Genomic DNA, 22,847 nt, shown 5'->3' with positions numbered 1-22,847 from the left:
TCAAAAAGATTTACCATGTGCCTGCACATCAGTTTGGAACTCACTGTCCAATATACCTCACCATGGATCTCCCAATGAATAGGTCTGCCCAACAGATGTGTGTAAGGGAACAAGAAAAACGGGTGGGGGGTTAACATCAGACTACTGAACCAGAATCTCAGGAGCAGGACCCAGGATCTGTACTTTAGCAACACTGATCCTACTCTGGATTGTGTTGAGTCAACTGCACAGCACAGTGACATGGCTGCAAAATCTTACTCAGTGTATACATTTTTTAAATGTACCTTTTTCCCCAACAGTGGAATTCTGTGTTTAGCAGTCTCTGTCTTTAGCTGGATGGTGAGTTACATAAGGGTGAAAGTATGTCAGTACTGCTCATTCTATCCCATTCTACCCCATTAGGCATTAGGTAAGCAGGTACAATTCAAGGCATTTGGGGATTAAATTCTTTTTAAAAATGCTGGTATTGGGGCACCTGGGTGGTTCAGTGGTTTAAAGCCTCTTCCTTTGGCTCAGGTTGAGATGCCTAAATTATAACCATTACCGCTATTTCTGCTTCTGTACTTTCGCTTGCTAACCCATGAGGAGATGGAAAAATACCAGCAGACTTTCTATAGACACTCTGTAACCACACATCCCCCTCCCAGAATTGAACCTTACAGAATGGCTACCCCCGGACCCCTCTGGGGGGCCAAGAGATAACAGCCATTTGACGCCAGAGAAACCCCCACCTGGAATTGGACGTAACAGAATGGCTGCTCCCGGACTCCCCATCTGGCTTTGGGCCGAGAGATAACAACCATCTGGTGCCCCACGGCTTGACGGGAAGACCCCGGTCAATCCTGGGGTGACACATACCCTAGCGGCGCCAACTCAGCAGTTTGAAGAATGACCCTTTGTTTGAAGAGCCCTTTGCCCTAACCAATAATCCGTTCCCAGCCTTTTCCCATTCTGTAGCGCGCCAGTCATATTATAGAGTTCCTTTTTTATTTTCCCCGCGGTATGTGGCGATTTGTTACAAGATACCATGATGTATGCTAAGTCCCTGCCTCCCCAAAAATAGTGTATAAAAAGTGTTGTGATCCTGAGCTCGGGACCTCTTAGTGTCACTGGCCACGAGTGCGCGGAAGTCCAGGTTCGAACTCGTAATAAACGACCCTTGCTGTTTGGCTTTGACTCTGGACTCTGGTGGTTGTCTTTGGGGAGGGGACTCGAAATTTGGGCACAACAAGGTCATGATCCCAGGGTGCTGGGATCGGGCCCTGCATCAGGCTCTCTGCTCAGCAGGGAGCCTGCTTCCTCCTCTCTCTGCCTGCCTCTCTGCCTACTTGTGATCTCTGTCTGTCAAATCAATAAAATCTTTAAAAAAATAAAAAAATTTTTAAAATGCCGGTATCATACAACTTTCTATATTTCCATAAAAAAACACTAAATTATACAATTTTAATTGTGTGGCATATGACTTATACCTCAATAAAGCAGTTAAAATGTACTAGCAGATTAGTCCAAATGTATTGCTCCTGAGAACCAGAATAAGATACAACCAGTTCCTGAGGTTTAAGGCACTCACGGGATGGGCCACAATGCACTGCTTCACGTGTGCCAAGCCAGCGAACACCTTGGAAGGCAGGAGGCAAGACGTGGAGCTGCTCAAGACAACTTTATCGTCAACAATTTGATCTAACTGTGCGAAAATCTTCTTCTTCAGCTCCAGGTTTTCCGGAACACATTCCTGAAAGGGACATATTCAAATTACGATTCATGATACCGCACTCAGGCCGCAAGCAAAGCATGTGTGATGTTTGATTCATTCCCCAAATGACCAGTCAGAAAACTACTAGCAATATTTAAGAGCAAAACAAAAAGCCTCCGAAAAACGCAGCCAAATCTCCGTAACTCTGGAAACTGGGTGACGTGTATATGGGAGCTGTATTTTCTCATTTTTGTATGGGTCTGAGCATTCCCATAAGGCAATCTGCCAAGTCCATGGGGGTGGACACGCTAGCACCCTTGGCGAGATGCTACAAACAGCAACAGTAGTCAACACCACTTATTTTCCCTATCTGTCCTGATCAACGGATCAACTTATCTTCAAGGAAAAATCTTATCTTCACGAAAGGAGCGAACATGTTACATCCATAATTCCCAAAAGACTTCTTGAACATCCATTTCTAAAGGGAAATCTTTCTGAAAAGGACCTTTGTTTCTAAAAATCTAAAATTACTTTAATAGGGGCACGGGAGGAGGACAGAAGAGCAAATTCGGATTAAGTGCTGCAGATAACACTGCTCTGAAATTCTAATCACGCACAAAGCCAGGGCAGGGGGAGATGACGTTCTCAAACATCCAAGTGCAGGCCCAAAGGTGAGGCCTGTTCCTGGGAACGTGATACACGCAGTGGGGACTGTCCTGCTACAGAAGGAAGCAGAGCGGGAGAAGGATACTCAAGCTGCTCCAGAGCTAGAAATACTAGAGGCGCCCCTTCCCTCCTGCCACCAACTCCCCTGGGGAACCACACAGCAGTCACTCCTACCCGAGACAGGTCGTGGCTCACCTGGAGGCAAGAGGCCTTGCAGGGAGGTTTCATGAATTTATAGGATGATGGTCTCTGTATGGTTGGGTAATCATCAGCATTAGAAACCTAATTGGGTGCTTGTAAAAAATGCAGATTCTCAGACCCTCATCCCAGACCTGCTGAATCAGTCCCTGAGGGTGGGGTCCAGATATCTGTAATTCTATCAAATACTCTGATGATTGTTGTTCCGACTAAAGTTTGAGACCCACTAGTCTGATGTGTGGATCTAAAGCGTGGGTCACCTCTACTCTCGATGTGACATGGTACCAAATATATTCTTGAGAATCTCTTCACTCTGATGTCAGAGTTCTGTCCTGCCTTCCTCCGCCCAGCTACTCAGGGACCAACCAAGGATGTCCCGAGTAGTGTGTTAGCACTGTGGTAGGAGAAATGGTATAAACACCAGCAGGTAACCAAAAGTGTGTAAAAGTGAACATGCAATGCTGAAGGATTCCTAGTAATTATATGAGAATCACCCCTCAAAAATATAGAAAATATATTCAAGTTTGATTTAATAATACCTAATGACAAACTCCATTTGTATATCCTCTACAAAATTTAAAAAGTTTTACTCTGAGGGTAGGGAGCCAATATTGTATTTATTTATATTTTTTAAAAAATATAATCAAACTATGTGAAATTTTATTAAGAACAAAAGGTCGTATAAGCGTCACATCTCAAAGACAGGGGAAAAAAATGGAGTCATTTAAGAACTGTAAAGGCCATTGTATTAAATCCCCTTATCAAAAGGGGGAGGAAAAAAAAGCTACAGTAGCTGGCTGGTTGTACTGAGTAATTCCTGGATCAGTTAAGTCAGCAAGTTGGGTTAAGTTTAAATGGAGCCTTGTAGTAAAGCCAGAGACTAAGAATGATGCAGATACAGTTTAAACTAATAAAAGAGTCCTCATGAATAGCCTTATTGTGAGCCTGTCATGCAGATTCCCCCCTGAAATTCTATGCCTTTCTTCAGATCATTTGATTATCAAAGAGGCAAGAAAACTTGAACCAGAGGAAACCCAAACCTGCTACAATTATGTAAGGGTTTTTTAATGGCACATTTGCTTGAAGTTTTGTTGTTGTTGTTGATAGTAACAACTGTGTTCAGTTTGGTGGGCCAGGGTTATAATGCCTCTGTCCATGTCAAGCCTTGAGTTCATTTCCTTGCTATTCAATACGCCTTGTCTAAGAAATGAATTCTGAAATGCTGTTAAATCAGGACCTTCATCACTTGTGGTTGATTGCAAAGCTGAGAGACGCTGGGAGGAAGGGCTGAGAAAGGTACCAAATGGTGAGACAATTGAGAACCTAAATGCAAAGCAACCTCACTCTGTGAACTATAGCAATGTGACCAAGTGAGAACTCAGCCAGTGCCTTCTCAACGAAACCCTACCTGGTACATCCAAAGGAGTTCACCCATCTCAGGCAGTATCACACAGTGAAAAGGCAAGGCTAAGTTAAACACTCCTTTTTCCCTTGCCTTCTTGAAAGTAAGAAACTGAATGATGGTATTATAGGGATAATTTTTAATTCTCTCTAACTTACTTATACTTTGAAAGGTAAATCATTTATAAATTTTGGTGTTTTGTTATTAGTCAGTTACCCATGAGGGCATTTAACTCATTAGGAATGTTCTAGAAAAGCAGCATGGCCATGGCAAGTCAGTGTGCTGGATAATTCCCTGGCAAAGTTTATAAGAACTCTCTTCTGAAGTTTACTCACTTGCTGTGCAACAATACACATTTTCCAAAACAAATATTTTCATGGGGAAAATGAAATTTCATTGATTTTTAAAAAGAAAAAAATCAATTCAGGCATTTTAGATAGGTGTCCTGTTGCTAGAAAATCTACATTTGTTAATGCAAAACATCTGGAAGCAATCTTCAATGTGCTTTCCAGAAAGAAAGTAAAACAAAATTAGGCCTCAATACTTTAAGTATTTTACATGCAAAGCAATTCTATTAGACATAGGGAAAGACATGGCAAGAAAAGAAAGGTGAGCTAAAACCCACTGCAATCACGGCAGAAGGAAATTCATTCTTAAACTGAAGATGGAAGTAATATGCATTACGAAGTCTGTTAGCGCTAATTTTATCTATTCGCATTTTCATTATTGCAGACACTAAACTCTACAGTGCCCTAACCAGATGCTTATTATTTTCCTTAACATCAAAATAAAGTTTTTAAAAGCATCTTACAAACCCTAAACAGAGTTTACAATAATCTAAAACAAATCATACCCAATCTAGAGAGAACTTTCCAAAGTAAAAATCAGCATAGACCATATTTACGAACGTTACTTCCTGGGGATTGGGTGTTAAGGTTACCAGAATTATTGCTGTTTGCTTTAAATAGCAGTCCTTTCTGTGGGTGTCCACAAAGGGTGGACAAGAAGCTGAAGTGGCACCTGTATCAACTGCTATCCTGAGGATGAGTCTATTCCCATCCTCATTCCAATGCTATTTTTAGTACCTTACATGAAATCATTTATTTAGAACTGGGTTAAAATACTTGCCATGAAAAAAATACAATTAAAAATATTTTATTTAAGCCTGCAAATAGCATATAGTTTTACTGCATTTCTAAATACTATTTCTCATGAGGAAGACTCAGGATTTTTAATATAAAATTTTTACTTAACAAAGTATTGAGAATAGCATAAAACATAAAATAGTAAGGCATGAAGATTTTTTTTTTTCAGATTTTATTTATTTGAGAGAGACAGAGAGAGCACAAGCTGGAAAGGGGCAGAGGGAGAGAGATAACCTGACTCCTTTCTGTGCACAGAGCCCAAAGCTGGGCAATCTCAGGACCCCAAGATCATAACCTGGGCTGAAATCAGATGCCTAAATAAGCCACCCAGATGCCCGAAGGAATGAATTTTTAAGGAGAAAAATGAAAAATAAATGAGTTGATGTGAAGGATATCACATCAATCTCTGAGACCACTTATTACCAATGAAGACAATCTATAAATTCAGGGTGACAAATCTGAGAAGACTACATAAATTATTTTTTTATATAACTGTGGTTTTGCCTCCATATCAAACACACATATAATGCATTTCCATCAGGAAATGCAGCAATTCTCAAAGCAGCAGAGAACAGGGAGAGGGTCTATATGTGAGATTTGGAGGAAAAAAAAATAGAATTTAAAATATGATGCTTTTTTTAGTAATAATTGGACTAGATATTTTTAGCCCAAACACTTTGTCACTGCAATGAGTAAAACAACAAATTCCATTCAACATATTTTGTTGGATGACAACCACTGTTTTATAAAAACGTTCTCATTTTTGAAAACTCAAGTTTTATAGTATCACAAAGCTACTTTCACTTGTCACCATGTATATGTTCAACTATAAAATAATTTTACAGTACTTTGAACAGAAATAGCATCATCAAGGCCATCTATATCTTAACTCTATCTGTCCAGAGGAGAAACCAAAAAGTCAAAATTTATAGGTATGACTAAAACAGTTATTTATTCTTCAAATTTCTTTAATAAAAAAAGTCTAAAATATCAACAAGTCAAGCATCCAATTTAAGAAGTCAGAAATAGAACATAATAGATCCAAAGAAAAATAAAGAGTATCATAAAGATGGCATAAACCAATCACACAGAACTAGAGTTTCTCAAAACTTAGTCCCAGACTATTCTCTTCTCACCTAAATTCTCTCCCTAGGGAATCCAAACCAAGCCCACAGCTTAACTCACCAATCTAAAGACTTAACTCACACTTTTTTTTCTCCTTCACAAACTATCTTCACATGAATACTTCAAAGGCACCTCAAATTTATCTGATCCCTCTTCTAGTACTAGCCGGCATATAAATTTTCCAGTTTAGAAAGAAAAACCTTAATGATCCAAGATCATTAAGGAACCTCATGATCCACAGGGAAGTAACATTATAATTCCAGTCCCCTGCCTACAAAACCACTTCGTTTACGCTACTGACTCTCATTATTTTGTAAAGTATTTGTTTTGTTTTTGTAAAATGTTTCTAAAGCATCAAATTTATGTGATTAAAAAAATTTATAATCAGCGATGTTAAGATTTAGTAGTCTAATACTAAGTAACAATATTTTAATGACTCCCTCCCTACTAGATGTCATAAAGCCATTCCCCCCAATATAATCCCATGAGCAAATCCAGAGTATATACTAAGGTACAAATGAGCACGATGCAAACTCCAAAACTAGAGAGGAAGTAAATTTTGTATTTCTATATTCTAAAAGTTTACATCTCACATGCAAGAGAAAATGAACATACTAAGAGAACACGGTCCATCTTCTGAATTGACACTTTTAAAAACGGCTATATTTAAACAAACACCATTACAACAAAACAGAATTCAAAGATGAAAGCTCCATGAGAGCAGGAATCTTAATTTTTACTTTATTGCTATATTCCCAGCTCTAAGAATAATGCCTGACAAAAAGAAGTTATTCAGTAAACATTTGTTTACTTTGTTTAAGTAGACTTTGTTTACTTAATCAATGAATGAATGAATGAATGAAAAATTCTGTGATGTAGTCAGTTTTATACAATACCCCACAAGCTCACTAAATACATATTTACTCTGCTTGATCATTATATTATTTTAGAGAAAATGTCTAAAGACGGCTGAAAGAATAAACACAAGACACCGCCCTGCTTTCTGGCACCCATGGGGCAATCATACCCATTCCTGGACCTACACATTCAAAATAGACTCTCATCTGCCATGGACTAAAGTTCTGTTCTCTTTTACTAAAGATTTGTTCTGATTTAGGAAGATACTCCATTCAAGTCCAGGCATTTGTGTCTCTCCTTCTTCCCCAAATTCTGCAACAGCTTGAAGCCCTGAGGGTGAACTGATCTGTCTTCTTTCAGTATATATGTGATAGATGGACTCAGCTACTGCAATCTGTTCCATGCCGCCTCAGCAGGACGCTGCTACTACTGCTAACGCCCCTCCCATTATTCCGCTACTAGTCACGCTGCTAATCCCACAGATAGTATTCATGCTAAATGAATAGTATTCATCCAGTATTTTTTAATAGAAAAAAATTCTGTCACTTATATCTAATGCAATGACTCCCATTTAGTTTATAGTATAAATCATAACATTATGTCACAACCTACAGAAGCTTCTTTCCATATATGCATTTGTATACTAGTCTAGCAGTATTTTGGAACCTTGAAGAAAGCTAATACATGAAGTAGATCCACTGATGGGACCTTAGGAAAATGGAAGTTTGAAACTGAATGACAAGTTTCTGACTGTTAGCATTAACATCTGAGTGCAAATACACTTCTGATGAGGAACTAGTCTCTGCAGGGAACTTTCCCACTGAACAGAACAAGAAGGTGTACTCCCTGCTTTTCAAGAACCACAAGTTTTAAGAAGCACATACGAAAACAGACATCCATGCAAGTAGCTATAATAGAGCAGAAAATACGTACTCTGACAAAAGCAGGCAAAATGTCAATATGGCACCAAGCCAGAAGGTCACATTTTCCTCATCAAACATGAGGATTACAGACACTATACAGTCTTGGTCAAAATAGGAATACTAACATAGTATCACAAACTGCTCTTAAGTGGTATTGAGAGTAGGGGAACACATACTGGTAACAACAGAAGGAACATAAAAATATTTCTATTTGGTCCCCCAAAGGTCTTACTTACCAGCCATACCCCCAGAACCTACCACTGGGGACAGAAGGAGCTATTCTCAACAAATTATTTGTAGAGAGCAAATACTTTTGATAATCGTACAAGTACTTGCTTGTTTTAGACAATCCTCCTGCTGAGAACAACTAAAAAAGCTTAAAACCTATAAAAAATAATCTGTTGGAAATAGTGAAGAACTGCAAGGCCAAGATTCAGGTAATAGGGACACTTGGAGATATAAGCTTTATATATGGCTCCTCTTTAATCCTCAAAGCAACTGCTTATTTCAAAAGTAGAGACAAAATGGCTGAAATAAGAAGCAAGGCTTTGGTAGACTCATAGTGCTGAGGGAAAACTGGAGCTCAGGGCCTGGTAACTGCTCTATGCTTCCAGCTGGCACCTTAAAGAGCTCTTCCTTGGAGTAACAGTGACCCATCTTCACAAGCCTGCACTCATCTCAACACATGATTAATTTAAAGAGATAAGCTCCTAGCCTAGCTTCTCTGGAGAACAAAACCATAACCAGAGTCTTGGTTTTTCATAAGCAATGTCTCACATATAAACAAAGAAACAAAACAGATAGCAGAGAAGACCTGACAGAAAACAAAGAGAGAATACAGACTTTAGAAATAGACCCATAGGACATCCAGAGAATGGTGTTACCAGATATGAACTTTGATATAACTTATTAATATATTTAAGGAACTAAAAGATAACTGAAAAATTTTAGCCTGTAACTAGTAACTATAAAAAGAATCAAGTAGAAACTCAACAATTGAAAAATACAATGAAAACTTTTAAAAGATGGTCTTAGCTGAAGAAATAATAATTTGGAAGCTATAGCAGGATAAAATATCCAGACTGAAGCATGAAGAGACACTGGGAGGGGAAATATAGAAAAGAGCATAGGAAAAACACATGGAAATGTTGAAGAGTTCTAACATACAGGTAAATGCAGTTCCAGAAAGAAATGGGGTTTGAGAGAAAGAATGAAACAGAAAGGGGGGTGGGGTTGAAGCAATATATAAAGAAAGAACTGATTTCCAAAACTGATTTAAGAGTTATAATAAAGTGATTATGACAATATGGACACTCACAGAATGAGACACTATAACCATTAAAGCAAGGGAGCTTACTTCTCAATATTGAATGAAATAGTAAAGTACACAAGACACATTAGGTGAATAAAGAATATACTAGTCTCCCCTACACCTATAAAATAAGTGTACATAAAATATTGGAAGGAAATATACAAAATGGTAATAGGGACTCCATCTCTGGGCAGTAAGAGTACTAATGATTTTCTTTATTCTTTTATAAATTTTCCAATTTTCTGTAATTACCACAAATTACTTATACAATCAGAGGAATGTTAAAGGATATGACTTTGCATCATAATAAGATTAAAAATATGTCCAGATATACTTGGAAAGAATAGAAATACACACACAAATGTACTATCAAGATTATAATCTTAGAGCAATCAAAAAGCTATTTTTTTCTCCATTTTTTCAAGTTTTTACATTAACTTTAAGGCAAGACAATGTTTAATGATAGTATCAAGAATTAAAAAGAATCTGAGATTTTTACCCTATATGGAAGTTAACAAGGTTGCCTGCCATAGTTTAACAAACGCTCACGGAAAACATGGGTCTCTCAGGTCAGAAATAAAGGACAATATTACAGGTTATCAAACAGCATGAGCTTCGTGTTCACAGTAGTCCTCCTTATCCCCAAGTCCCAAGGGGGTAATGTGAAGGGAACCAGCTGGATCTGGGTTTGTGTCCCAACTGAGGACTATGAGCTTATTAGGAATCACAAATCCCTCACAACTGACCATAAGCAAACCCACCTGACCAATGCCCCAGAAGGTGACAGCAAACAAAACTGCCCTTTGATCCAGAAGGAGACACTCTGTCTTCCAAGATGGTTAATTATACAAACATCCCTGAAAAGTTAGTCCAGAACAAAAGTGTCTGTTTTTCCCATGAGCACTAAAAAGAAAAAAAGATAATGAATCTCACAATAGATGATAAGAAGTGTTGGCCCAGCCAAACTGTGGAAAGAACCAAGATGCCCTTCAGTGGACGAATGGATAAGGAAGACGTGGTCCATATACATTATGGAGTATTATGCCTTCATCAGAAAGGATGAATACCCAACTTTTGTAGCAACATGGATGGGACTGGAAGAGATTATGCTGAGTGAAATAAGTCAAGCAGAGAGAGTCAATTATCATATGGTTTCACTTATTTGTGGAGCATAACAAATAGCATGGAGGACATGGGGAGATGGAGAGAAGAAGGGAGTTGAGGGAAATTGGAAGGGGAAGTGAGCCATGAGAGACTATGGACTCTGAAAAACAACCTGAGGGTTTTGAAGGGGTGGGGGGTGGGAGGTTGGGGGAACTAGGTGGTAGGTAATAGGGAGGCACGTATTGCATGGAGCACTGGGTGTGGTGCAAAAAAAACAATGAATACTGTTACGCTGAAAAGAAATTTAATAAATAAATAAATAAATAAAATCTTAAAAAAAAAAAAAAAAGAAGAAGAAGAAGAAGTGATGGCCCAAGGATGAATTTAACAATAATCTAAAATTCTATAGTAGTCCTAAACCTCTAGGTAAGAAAGGAAAAGTTACTTTCCCACTGAAGATTTTGAAGGGTTTCTCTAGCACTAACTACCCCCAAATTAAAGGCTCTACTCAATGCAAAACTCTTCTTGGTAAAACAGTCAATGAGAACACACACCCTACCAACAGGTATATGTTTAGTCAGAGACTTTATTAACAAAGTTGCAATCCTTCCTCATTTGAAAAGAAAAAAGACTGAAGCCATGAGTCACAGCCTTAAATTAAAAGAGAATGAATCCAATTTTAAGAATTGAGAACCTAGGCATAAGGAGGAGCTGTCAGCAGCTTTTGTCACCCTCTTGGTCATCAGTTGATTCACTGGTCTGGCTAGTTTTACCTTTTCTGCTCATTGAGGAGGCCACTTCTCTTAGGAAAGAAGAGCCCCTCTTCATTCAAAAATGTGAAAGGACAGTGAGAGTACCAAGCAGAGTGAGTCTTTTTCCCTCATTTTACTCAGCTCTCTATGTCACTCAAACTTTGAAGAAAAAGATTTACCATTTTTGATGTAAACAATAGTAAAGTAACAGCCATTCTAATCTTGCATATAGCTTCAAAGAAACAGCATATAGCTTCTTGTATCTCACTATTGTATTAAGTTAGATAATATTTTTGGCTAAATACCTCTAGGAAGCCAGCTCAAAGATAGAACCAACTACCTAGATCATAAAGTCCACACATCTATGCGCTGTTTAATCCAAAAACAGTGTCAGGAGGATTCCTTCTTATTCCTATGATAGGACAGCTAAATATTGCTTACTGAGTACTTAAAAAAAAAAAAGTCCTTCCTCGAGTCTATATTTATGCTAAAATGATTTAACCAGCAACTTAAATTTTCTGTCCTGTGTTGCAACAGCTTCTGGTGTTAAGAAGAGCCTGACAGGTTTCCTCCTGTTCAGGACAGCTGACAGACAAGCCTACAAGTGCCTGATGAGACCCACTAACTTTCCAGTTCACTTAGGACTACAACCAGTAGACATAAGGTTTTCGAAGTTCAAATGTCCACAGGAAAAATTTAAGGGAAATAATTGGAAACAATTGTGATTCAACATTTGACTCATTCAGTATGTGAATAAATACATTTTAATTCACTTAACTGACTGGAGACAATAGTATGATAACCTACCATTGCCAAAAACCCATTTTATGTTGGGTGTAGGAAACTGAAATAAAAATCCTTATGCCTAGGGGATGAACAGGCATAGATGCTGAGAGAGAGAGCTAAGGGCACTGAGGAAGCCACATTCCCAAGCGCCAGAGACATAATGCCTGCCTAAGATGAAGGCCTAACCTGAACGACAAGAAACGCCACTCGCACTACTCCCCATCACTAGGCTAGCAAGTGTAAAGTAACAAGTAACAGAAGAATACTTCTGGGAGAGGATCAGAATGAGAATATAGAAGAAGATCCTCTCCAAGGGCAGGGCAAAGGGAAGACTAAAAGGTAAAGTGAAGATACTGACAGGAAAAAACCTTGGGCCAATCAATCTTTGTTTTATTTAAGATTTTATTTATTTGTCAGAAAGAGAGAGAGCACAAGCAGGCAAAGTGGCAGACAGAGGCAGAGAGAGAAGCAGGCTCCCCACTGAGCAAGGAGCCCGATGCAGGACTCGATCCCAGGACCCTGGGATCATGACCTGAGCTGAAGGCAGCAGCTTAACTGACTGAGCCACCCAGGCATCCCCAACCAGTCTTAATCTTAAACACAAGGTATTACTGATGAATTTAAAACCTGTAGTGTACCAATAGTGACCACAGCAATTATAGACCTTAAACCTTGATGAACTCCTAAATAGATTAACTCAAATCCCCACTGTAAACGCCTCAAAGAAGGAAAGGTATGTCAAATCCTGGGCATAAAAACTGTTTACCTCAGTCACTACTGTCCTACTCAAGACTTCTGGCTTTCCAAAACAAAGATTTGTGAGGCATACAAAATAGTGCACACCCCAGAGACGAAGTGATCATTGGGACCAGACTCCAATATGATTCAAATAGTGTCATATCTGACAGTGAATTTAAAATAACAATTAATATGTGAAAGACTCTATGTAAAGAATGGATGTGCAAAATCACATGGGTAATTTTTAGCAGAGAAATGGAAACAACAAAAAAGCACCAAAGAGAATATTAAAAATGAAAGAGTAACAGAGAACACCTTTGACTGGTTCACTAACAGACTGAGAACAGTTGAGGAAAGACTCTGTGAACTTAAAGATGAGTCAAGGGGAATTATCCAAAATGAAGTAACAAAGAGCAAAAAGACTGAGAAGAACATACAGAGCATCCAAGACCTGTAGGAAAAATATTAAATGATTAAACACTTGTGCAACTGGAATCTTGAAAGAGACAGGAAAAAAATGAAAGAAATAATGACTGAGACTATTCCAAAAACTAATAAAAATCACTAAATCATATGACCAAGAAACTCAGAGAATACATTGCAGGACAAATAATTCTCCTTCCCCTAGACTCCCACAGATGTAGGTATATTATATTCAAATTGCTGAACTTGCTGAAGATGAAGAGAAATACTGAAGGAAGTCAGAGAAAAAAGTCACATAACATATACCAGAACAAAGATAAAACTGCAAAAGACTTTATGAGAGATCATCCAAGGTAGACAATAATGGACTAACATCTTTAAGTGCTAGAAGGAAAAAAAAAAAAAAAACAACCTGTCGACCCAGAGTTCTATACCCAGAAAATTATCTTTCAAAAATGAAGGGAAAAAAAAACTTTACTGAGTATATTAGCAGAAGGAAAGGAAAAGTGAATTGGGGGAAATTGGAGGGGGAGACGAACCATGAGAGACTTGCAGACTCTGAGAAATAAACTGAGGGTTTTGGAGGGGATAGGGGTAGGAGGTTAAGTGAGCTTGGTGGTAGGTATTAAGGAGGGCATGTATTGTATGGTGCACTGAGTGTGGTGCATAAACAATGAATACTGGAACACTGAAAAAAATAAAATAAGAATTAAAAATTTAAAAATTTTTAAAAACTTTACTGAAGAAAAACAACTCAGGGAATTCATTCCCATCAGACCTAGTCTATAATCATTTTTAAAGGAGTTTACAGAAAGGAGAAAAACAGATACCAGAGTGAAAACTGGATCTACACAAAGAAACAAAGAACACTGGAAATGGAATAAATGCTACAAATTTCCCTCTAATTACTACCTTCACTGCAACGCACAGATTTTAATAATCAGTGTTTTCATTTTCATTTAGTTCAAAATATTTTAAAATTTCTCTTGAAATTTTTTTCCTGGATCAATGTGTTATTTAGAAATGTACTGATTATGTACTTGGGGATTTTCCAGTTATCTTTCTGTTACTCATTTCTAGTTTAATTTCATTGTGGTAGGACAGCAGACATTTCATGATTTCTATTGTTTTACATTTGTTAAAGTGTGTTTTATGGCCGATCATTTGACCTGCTCTAATAAACAGTCAGGTCTTCCCATTTCAGCATGGTTCCCATGGTGGTTTCCACTCATGAGTCTCTGCTTCAGTAAGCTGTGACTCCCTGTATTTGTCTGTTTCTCCAATCCTGCAGTTTTCCCTATGTTTTTCTTTCTCTTATATATACATGAAGAGTGTTGATTTTTCAGTCTGTTCAGCTTTTTTCTTGTTGTTAGGATGGAGTGGCAACTTCCAAGCTCCTTACATGTGATTTGGAAACTGGAAGTCCTAGCAATGCATTGTAAATGAGCATGTAAAAGTAAAGACAGACCAACGATTGTACAGTATATTGATGCAGTATAACATTAAAATGTAACCTTTGATTAAAGATCTATATCTTAAATCCTATAAGTAATAAATCAATAATGGAGATAAAATAGCATCAAAAATATTCAGTTAACACAATCAACACAAGAGCAGGAAAAAAATAAATGGAAGAAAAAGAAAATGGCTAAGAAAATGATATCTTTTAAGTCATCTGTATCAGAAATCACATTACATGTGAATGGTCTAAACACAGCAGCTGGGACACCTGAGGGGCTCGGTAGTTAAGCGCCTGCCTTTGGCTCAGGTCATGATCGCGGGTCCTGGATCAAGGCCCGCGTCGGGCTCCTGCTCCACGGGAAGCCTGTTCTCCCTCTTCCACCCCCCCTGCTTGTGTTCCCTCTCTCACTGTGTCTCTGTCAAGTAAATAAATACAACCTTTTAAATAAAACAAAACAAAACAAAACAAACAAGCCAATTAAAGTCAGAGATTGTCAGATTGGATAAAAAAGCAAGATCCAACTCTAAACTATCTAGAATCTATTTATAGACTTAGATAGAGTAGAAGTAAAAGAGTGAAAAAACATATTCCCAGCAAACACTAAAAACTGGTATTCGTGATATTAATATCGAAACTGGTATTCGTGATATTAATATCCAAAAAGCAGATCTGAGAATAAGAAATACCATCAGGGGGCGCCTGGGTGGCTCAGTGGGTTAAGCTGCTGCCTTCGGCTCAGGTCATGATCTCAGGGTCCTGGGATCGAGTCCCGTATCGGGCTCTCTGCTCAGCGGGGAGCCTGCTTCCCCCTCTCTCTCTCTCTGCCTGCCTCTCCGTCTACTTGTGATTTCTCTCTGTCAAGTAAATAAATAAAATCTTTAAAAAAAAAAAAAAAAAGAAATACCATCAGGGATAAAGATGGGCATTTTATAATGATAATTATTATTATAATTATATATTAAAAATTATTAAATTTTTCAAGAAGATATAATAATCTTAAATGTTTATATACCTAATAACAGAGCTACAAAATACGTTAAGTAAAAACTTAAAGGAAAAACAGACAAATGCGGGGTGCCTTGGGTGGCTCAGTTGTTAAGTGTCTGCCTTCAGCTCAGGCCATGATCCCACTGGGATCGAGGCCCGCATCAGGCTAGGGAGCCTGCTTGGCAGGAATCCTGCTTCTCCCCCTCCAGCTCCCCCTGCTTGTGTTCCCTCCGCCACTGTGTCTCTGTCAAATAAATAAATAAAATCTTAAAAAAAAATAGACAAATGCACAATTATTATGGGGAGCCTCAATAGTTCTCTCTCAGAATAAGTAGACAGAAAATAAGTAAGGCTTTAGCAGATCTGAATAACATTATCAATCAATTGATCTACTTGACTTTTAGAGACCAATCATCCAACAACAGCTAAATGCATACTTTTTTCCTGGTGCACCTGGAGTATTCACCAAGACAGATCATATTCTGGACCATGAAACAAATGTTAAATTTAAAATGACAGTAATCCTACAAAATATGTTCTCTGACATAACGCAAGTAAAGTAGAAATCAACAACAGAAGAATATATGGGAAATCTCCCAAATGTTTGGAAATTAAACAAGCACTTCTAAATAATCCACATATCAAAGTGGAATTCTCATAAGAAATTAGAAAATATTTGAATTTGATAAAAATGGAAAGACAATATTTGAAATTCATTAGATTCAGCTAACAGAGCTTTAAGTGAAACTTATAACATCAAATTTTTACTTTAATAAAAAAGAAAGGTCTCAAAACTTTAATATATATACCTCTACTTAAGAAAACAGAACAAAAGCAAATTAAATCCAAAGAAAGTGGAAGGAAGGAATAATAAAAATAGGGGAAGGGTATGCAACTGATGAATCACTAAATTCTACTCTTGAAACAAATAATACTCTATTAATGTTAACTACCTGGGATTTAAATTTAAAAAAATATTAGAAGAGGGCGCCTGGGTGGCTCAGTGGGTTAAGCCGCTGCCTTCGGCTCAGGTCATGATCTCAGGGTCCTGGGATCGAGGCCCGCATCGGGCTCTCTGCTCAGCAGGGAGCCTGCTTCCCTCTCTCTCTCTCTGCCTGCCTCTCCATCTACTTGTGATTTCTCTCTGTCAAATAAATAAATAAAATCTTTAAAAAAAAAAAAAAAGATTCTCTCTCTTTAAAAAAAAAAAAAAAAATTAGAAGAAAAAATGAATTAAAAATACCAAAAAAAGGGTGCCTGGATGGCTCAGTGGGTTAAAGCCTCTGCCTTCGGCTCAGGTCATGATCCTGGGGTCCTGGGATCGAGCCCCACATCGGACTCTCTGCTCAGCAGGAAGCCTGCTCCCTCCTCTCTCTCTGCCTACCTCTCTGCCTGCTTGTGATCTCTGTCAAATAAATAAAAATAAGATCTTTAAAAAAATACAAAAAAATAGGAGGAGAAATCAATGAAATTGAAAACAGAAAAACAACAGAGAAAAAAACAATGAAATCAAAGTTGTGTATTTTGTGGGGAAAATAAAATTGATAAAGTTTAAGGCTGACTGGTCAATTAAAAAAAGAGAATACGTAAATTTATAATAACAGGGATGAAAGAGGGTAGCTCACTACTGGTCCTATAGTCATTAAAAGAAAAATAAAAGAATATTATAAACAATTCTTAATGCCAAGAAATCCTAAAACTTAGATCAAATAGACCAATTACTTGAAAGACACAAACCACCAAAACAAAAGAATAAAACTCATGTGTTCATCTCTAAGATGTAAAAAATATCTGACAAAATTCAACATCCATTAATAAAATTAAAAAAGAACTCAGCAAATTATGAATACAAGAAAACTCTTTTAATATGATAGAGGGAAACTACAAAATCCTATGCTAGCAACATACTTAATGGTGAAAAACCAAAAACTTTTATCTTAAGATCAAGAAGGCAAGAATGCCTTGCCACTATTTCACATCATGTTGAAATGCCTAACCAGTATAACAAGGCAAGAAAAAGACAAAAGGCAAATAAACAGAAGAAATGAAACTCTCTAAATGAGACATGAACGTTTACATGGAAGATCCCAAAGAATCCATGAAAAACTCCTAGAACTAGTAAATGAGTTCAGCAAGATAGCAGGATATAGATCAAGTCAACATAAAAAGAAAAACAACTATATGTCTATATTGTAGCAATGAAGAACTGAAATTTTTTTAAAAATTAAATACCATTTACAATATCACACACAAAGAATTACTTAGGCATAAATCTAACAAAATACATTAGATATCTGTATGTTGAAAGCTATAAAATGTTGATAAAATAAATTAAAGAAGATATAAATAAAGTGGATAGATATACCATGTTTATGAATTGAGAGACTCAACAGTGTTAATATATTACTTCTCCTCAACCTGATTACTAATTCAACAAAATCCCAGTAGAAATTCTGAAGGTTGTTTTGTAATCAACAAACTAGTTCTAAATATTATATGTTAAGGCAAGGGAACCAGGATAGCCAAAACAGTTCTGAAACGGAACAGAATTATATGACACACTTTCTGATTTCAAAACTTGCTATAAAATTACAGTAATTTAGAGAAAGTAGGATTGGCACATACTGTTACATTGATACATGGGTCAATACACTATAAAAAAGCCCAGAGATGACAGATCCACATAAGCATAGACAGTTGGTTTTTCACAAAGTTGCAAAGGCAAGTCAACAGAGAAAACAACAAATGGTGTTCAACAAATGGTTCTGGTATGACTGGACTTTCCTTATGCAAAGAAATGAGCCTTGGTATCTATACCTTATACAAAATTAACTCAAAATAAATCATGGACAAAAATGTAAATTTTAAACTACAGATGTTCTAGAATAATACAGAGAAGAAAATCTATGTGGCCTTGGATTAGGCAAAGAATTTTTAGAATAAGACACCAATATCAGAAATGTGAAGGGAAAAAATTGATAAATTGGGATTTCTTGAAACTAAAAACTTTTATTCTGGGACTGTTAAAAAAAATGAAGAAACAAATTACAGACTAGGAGAGGTATTTGTAAATTATATTTCTGAGAAAGAAGTTGTATCCAGAATATATAAAGACCTCCCTGGGGGCACCTGGGTGGCTCAGTGGGTTAAGCCTCTGCCTTCGGCTCAGGTCATGATCTCAGGGTCCTGGGATGGAGTCCCACATCAGGCTCTCTGCTCAGCAGGGAGCCTGCTTCCCTCTCTCTCTCTCTGCCTGCCTTTCCATCTACTTGTGATTTCTCTCTGTCAAATAAATAAATAAAATCTTTAAAAAAAAAAAAGACCTCCCTAATCTTGACAATAAGAAAATAATCTAATCTTTTCAAAATAGGCAAAAGATCTAGACAGATACTTAATAAAAAAAGATATGGATGACAAACAAGCATGTGCAATGACCCTCAACATCATTAGTGATTAGGCAAGGCAAATTAAAGCCACAATGATATATTGCTGTGTTTTGATTAGAATGGAAAAGAGGGGCACCTGGGAGGCTCAGTAAGTTAAGTGTCTGCCTTGAGCTCAAGTGATGATCCTGGTGGTCCTGGAATTGAGCCCCACACTGGGCTCCTTGCACAGTTAGGGAGTCTGCTTCTCCCTCTACCTCTGCCCCTGCTCCCCCCTCCCCCTGCTTGTGCCCATGCATGTGCATGCTCTCTCAAATAAATGAAATCTTCTAAAAAAATAAATAAATAAAATAAAATTAGAATGGAAAAGAAAAAAAGACAATAGCAAGTGCTGAAAAGGAAGTGGAACAACTGGAACTCTACACTGCTGGTGGGAATGCAGAATTACACAGTCACTTTGGAAAACAGTTTTGCAGTTTCTTATAAAGTTAAATCAATGCACAATCTCACTCTTAATAGAAATAAAACTTAACATGCATATAAGAGCCTATGTGATGTTTACAGCATCTTTATTAAAAAATCATCCCCAAATGGAAACAAATCAACTGCTTTTCAACTGATGAATGGGTAAATGAAACTATATAACCTTTCAAAGGATTACTCCTCCCCAACAAAAATAAATAAGCTGCTGATCAACACAGCAACATGAATGAAATGTAAACCCTTTCTGCTAAAGGAAAGAAGCTAAAAACCAAAAGGCTACAGATCATATGATTCTATTTACATGACCTTGGAGGGGGAAAGGAGACATGCAAATTATAGGGATAGAAAACAGATCAGCTATGGCCTTGACTAAGAAGTGACATCATTTGGGGGTGATGGAACTGTTCTGTAAGGAACCATGGGGGAAGATACAAAACTATATGTTGGTCAAAACCCACAGCACTATATGTACCAACAAATGAATTTTTTTAATACAAATCTTTTTAAAAAATCATCCAGGATATGGGGGAGCCAAAATGAATTTCAGGCTGTGGCAAATGAATCCAACTATTTTACAAATCAATTACATAATTGCCCTGAGACAAGTGGGTAAGGAAGGAGCTGGCTTAAGTAACTTTAGGAAACTGTTTTTCCTAACTACTTTAAAGTAAAGGACAAGAACCATGCAGAACACTATGCTGAAGTTGGCAGTTTGTCAGGTGTGGGTTAGCAGTTTTGAAACAACTTTGTATGCATACAGGGTTGAACAAATAAATATATCGTAGATAATGAGAGCGAGTATTTCACTGTCAAAGAACAGATAAAGAAACGGGAGGCTAGGATGAACTAGTAGAGCTGGACGGATGTCAGAGGCATGATCATATGAACTTGTGATTTCTGTTTGTTTTTTTTTTAAACACATATATGACTAGATAGATACAGAAATAAAAATAGGTATGTGCATATATATGGGTTAGTATGCATATATTTCCTAGCTCTATCTACTGAGAAGGAGGGTAGCAATGGACACACTGAGTAGGCTGATCTTGCTTTCTGAATCAGTAGGGCCTGCAGCGGCCTCGTCCCCCTGATTCAGACCCACTGGCTCTCTGGCTTTGCTTCCTCCCTCTGTGTTATAGATGAGCTGGTCTTCAGGAAAGCAAAATGGGATTGGGAGGGAAACAAACCATAAGAGACTCTTAATCTTACAAAACAGACTGAGAGTTTCTGGTGGGAGAGGGAGTGTAGAAAGGGTGGTTGGGTTATGGACATTGGGAAGGGTATGTGATATGGTGGGTACTGTGAAGTGTGTAAGCCTGGTGATTCACAGACCTGTACCCCTAGGGCAAATAAAACATTATATGTTAATAAAAATAATTAATTTAAAAAATACATATATCCACACACACAAAAAAAGAAAAAAAAAACTATCCTCAGGGTACCTAGGTGGCTCAGTTGGTTAACTGACTCTTGGTTTGGGCTCAGGTCATGATCTCAGGGTCATGAAATTAAGTCCCTAGTTGGACTCCACATTCAGCAGGGAGTCTGCTTGAGATTCTCTCCATCTCCCTCTGCCCTTCCACCCACTTGCACATGCACATGTGCTCTCTATCTCTCTCTAAATAAATAAAATCTTGGAAAAAAAAATTCTCTTTAAAATAGAGTTTGATTCTTAAACCACACTTAAATAGTAAAATGAATAATTTTTTTCAAAAGAATGTTGTAGGGCCATTGTTAGAAGACTTAGATAGGGCATATTAATAAGGACATAAAACGCCCATAATCCCACTACCCAAGACACCATTGCCCCATAATCTCAACACCTGAGATGTCATTGCTGTGTATGCTTTTTCCCAATGCATATTCTCATTTAAAACTAAACATTTTGGGCACCTGGGTGGCTCAGTGGGTTAAGCCTCTGCCTTCGGCTCAGGTCATGATCTCAGGGTCCTGGGATCGAGCCCCACATTGGGCTCTCTGCTCAGCAGGGAGCCTGCTTCCCCCTCTCTCTCTGCCTGCCTCTCTGCCTACTTGTGATCTCTCTCTCTCTCTCTGTGTCAAATAAATAAATAAAATCTTTTAAAAAAAACTAAACATTTTCTACAGTTTACAATATATATAACGAGATTCCATTTTTGTTACTATTCATATTATGTAAATCTGGGAAAATGATTAGAATATGATACAACAAAATCCTGGGCCATCATTTTCTCTGGACAGTCCTGGGTTATGTTTAATTGTCACTTCTTTCTTATACCTCCCCCTACTACCTAAAATTTGTAATAAAGATTGGATATAAAACTAATATTCCCTAAATCATGGTCAAAATAACAATTGATGGATGGATGGATGGATGGATGGATGGATGGATGGATAGATAGATACATGGATGATAGAGCAAAACAACCTGTTACTAGCCCCAGAGGAACAGTCTTTGAAAGAGGAGATTATGCTGAGTGAAGTAAGTCAAGCAAAGAAAGTCAATTATCATATGGTTTCACTTACTTGTGGAGCATAAGGAATAACACAGAGGACATTGGGAGATGGAGCGGAGAAGTGAGGTGGGGGAAATCGGAGGGGGAGACAAACCATGAGAGACTGTGGACTCTGAGAAACAAACTGAGTGTTTTAGAGGAGAGGTGGGTAGGGAGATGGGTTGGTCCGCTGGTAGATATTAAGGAGGGCATGAATTACACAGAGCACTGGGCATGGTGCATAAACAATGAGTCTTGGAATACTGCATCAAAAACTAACGCATTGTATGATGAATAACATAACACAATAATAAAAATAAAAATAATAATTAATTAATTAAAATTTTTTTAAATGCTTTTTTTTTAAGATTTTATTTATTTATTTGACAGAGAGAGATCACAAGTAGATGGAGAGGCAGGCAGAGAGAGAGAGAGAGGGAAGCAGGCTCCCTGCTGAGCAGAGAGCCCAATGCGGGACTCGATCCCAGGACCCCGAGATCATGACCTGAGCCGAAGGAAGCGGCTTAACCCACTGAGCCACCCAGGCGCCCCTAATTAAAAATTTTTTAAAAGGTGGCTAAGAAGATGTAAAGGATCTCAAAGGGAACTATAACTCTCAAAAAAGGATTAATTGTTTAAACCACTGTGACCAGAGGTCACATGTACTCACAACATGATGAAGAAAATCTGAACCACAATTTAAAAATCAGAAATAAAAAGTGTGATCTCTTGCCTGACTGGTTAAAGTGAAAACCAGCCAATACCAGATGTCCTTCCTGAGGATGAATGCCACTTGTCCCTTTTGGGAGGGATACCAGTTCACTGCTGCTCAATCTAACCAAGCTACCCTTCATGTCACCAGCCAGGCCCCTGGAGGATTTGAGTTTCCCACCCCTGCTCTAAGCAAAGGGGACCAATCAACAGAATCAATCA

At 37.8% G+C, this 22,847-nt stretch overlaps 1 protein-coding gene across 2 annotated transcripts in view; it reads right to left on the bottom strand.

The window, feature by feature from the left end:
* Positions 1-22,847, bottom strand: part of CRYL1 (crystallin lambda 1) — a 156,012-nt gene that overhangs the window by 34,275 nt on the left and 98,890 nt on the right. For both annotated transcript variants that reach the window (XM_032314720.1, XM_032314721.1), the window contains exon 4: positions 1,571-1,732. In XM_032314720.1, the coding sequence (XP_032170611.1) occupies positions 1,571-1,732 (162 nt within the window). The remainder of the gene's footprint in view (positions 1-1,570; positions 1,733-22,847) is intronic.

This window comes from Mustela erminea, chromosome 15, assembly GCF_009829155.1.
Source record: "Mustela erminea isolate mMusErm1 chromosome 15, mMusErm1.Pri, whole genome shotgun sequence".
Lineage (NCBI taxonomy): Eukaryota > Metazoa > Chordata > Mammalia > Carnivora > Mustelidae > Mustela > Mustela erminea.
This window is presented reverse-complemented; position numbering and strand designations above follow the sequence as displayed.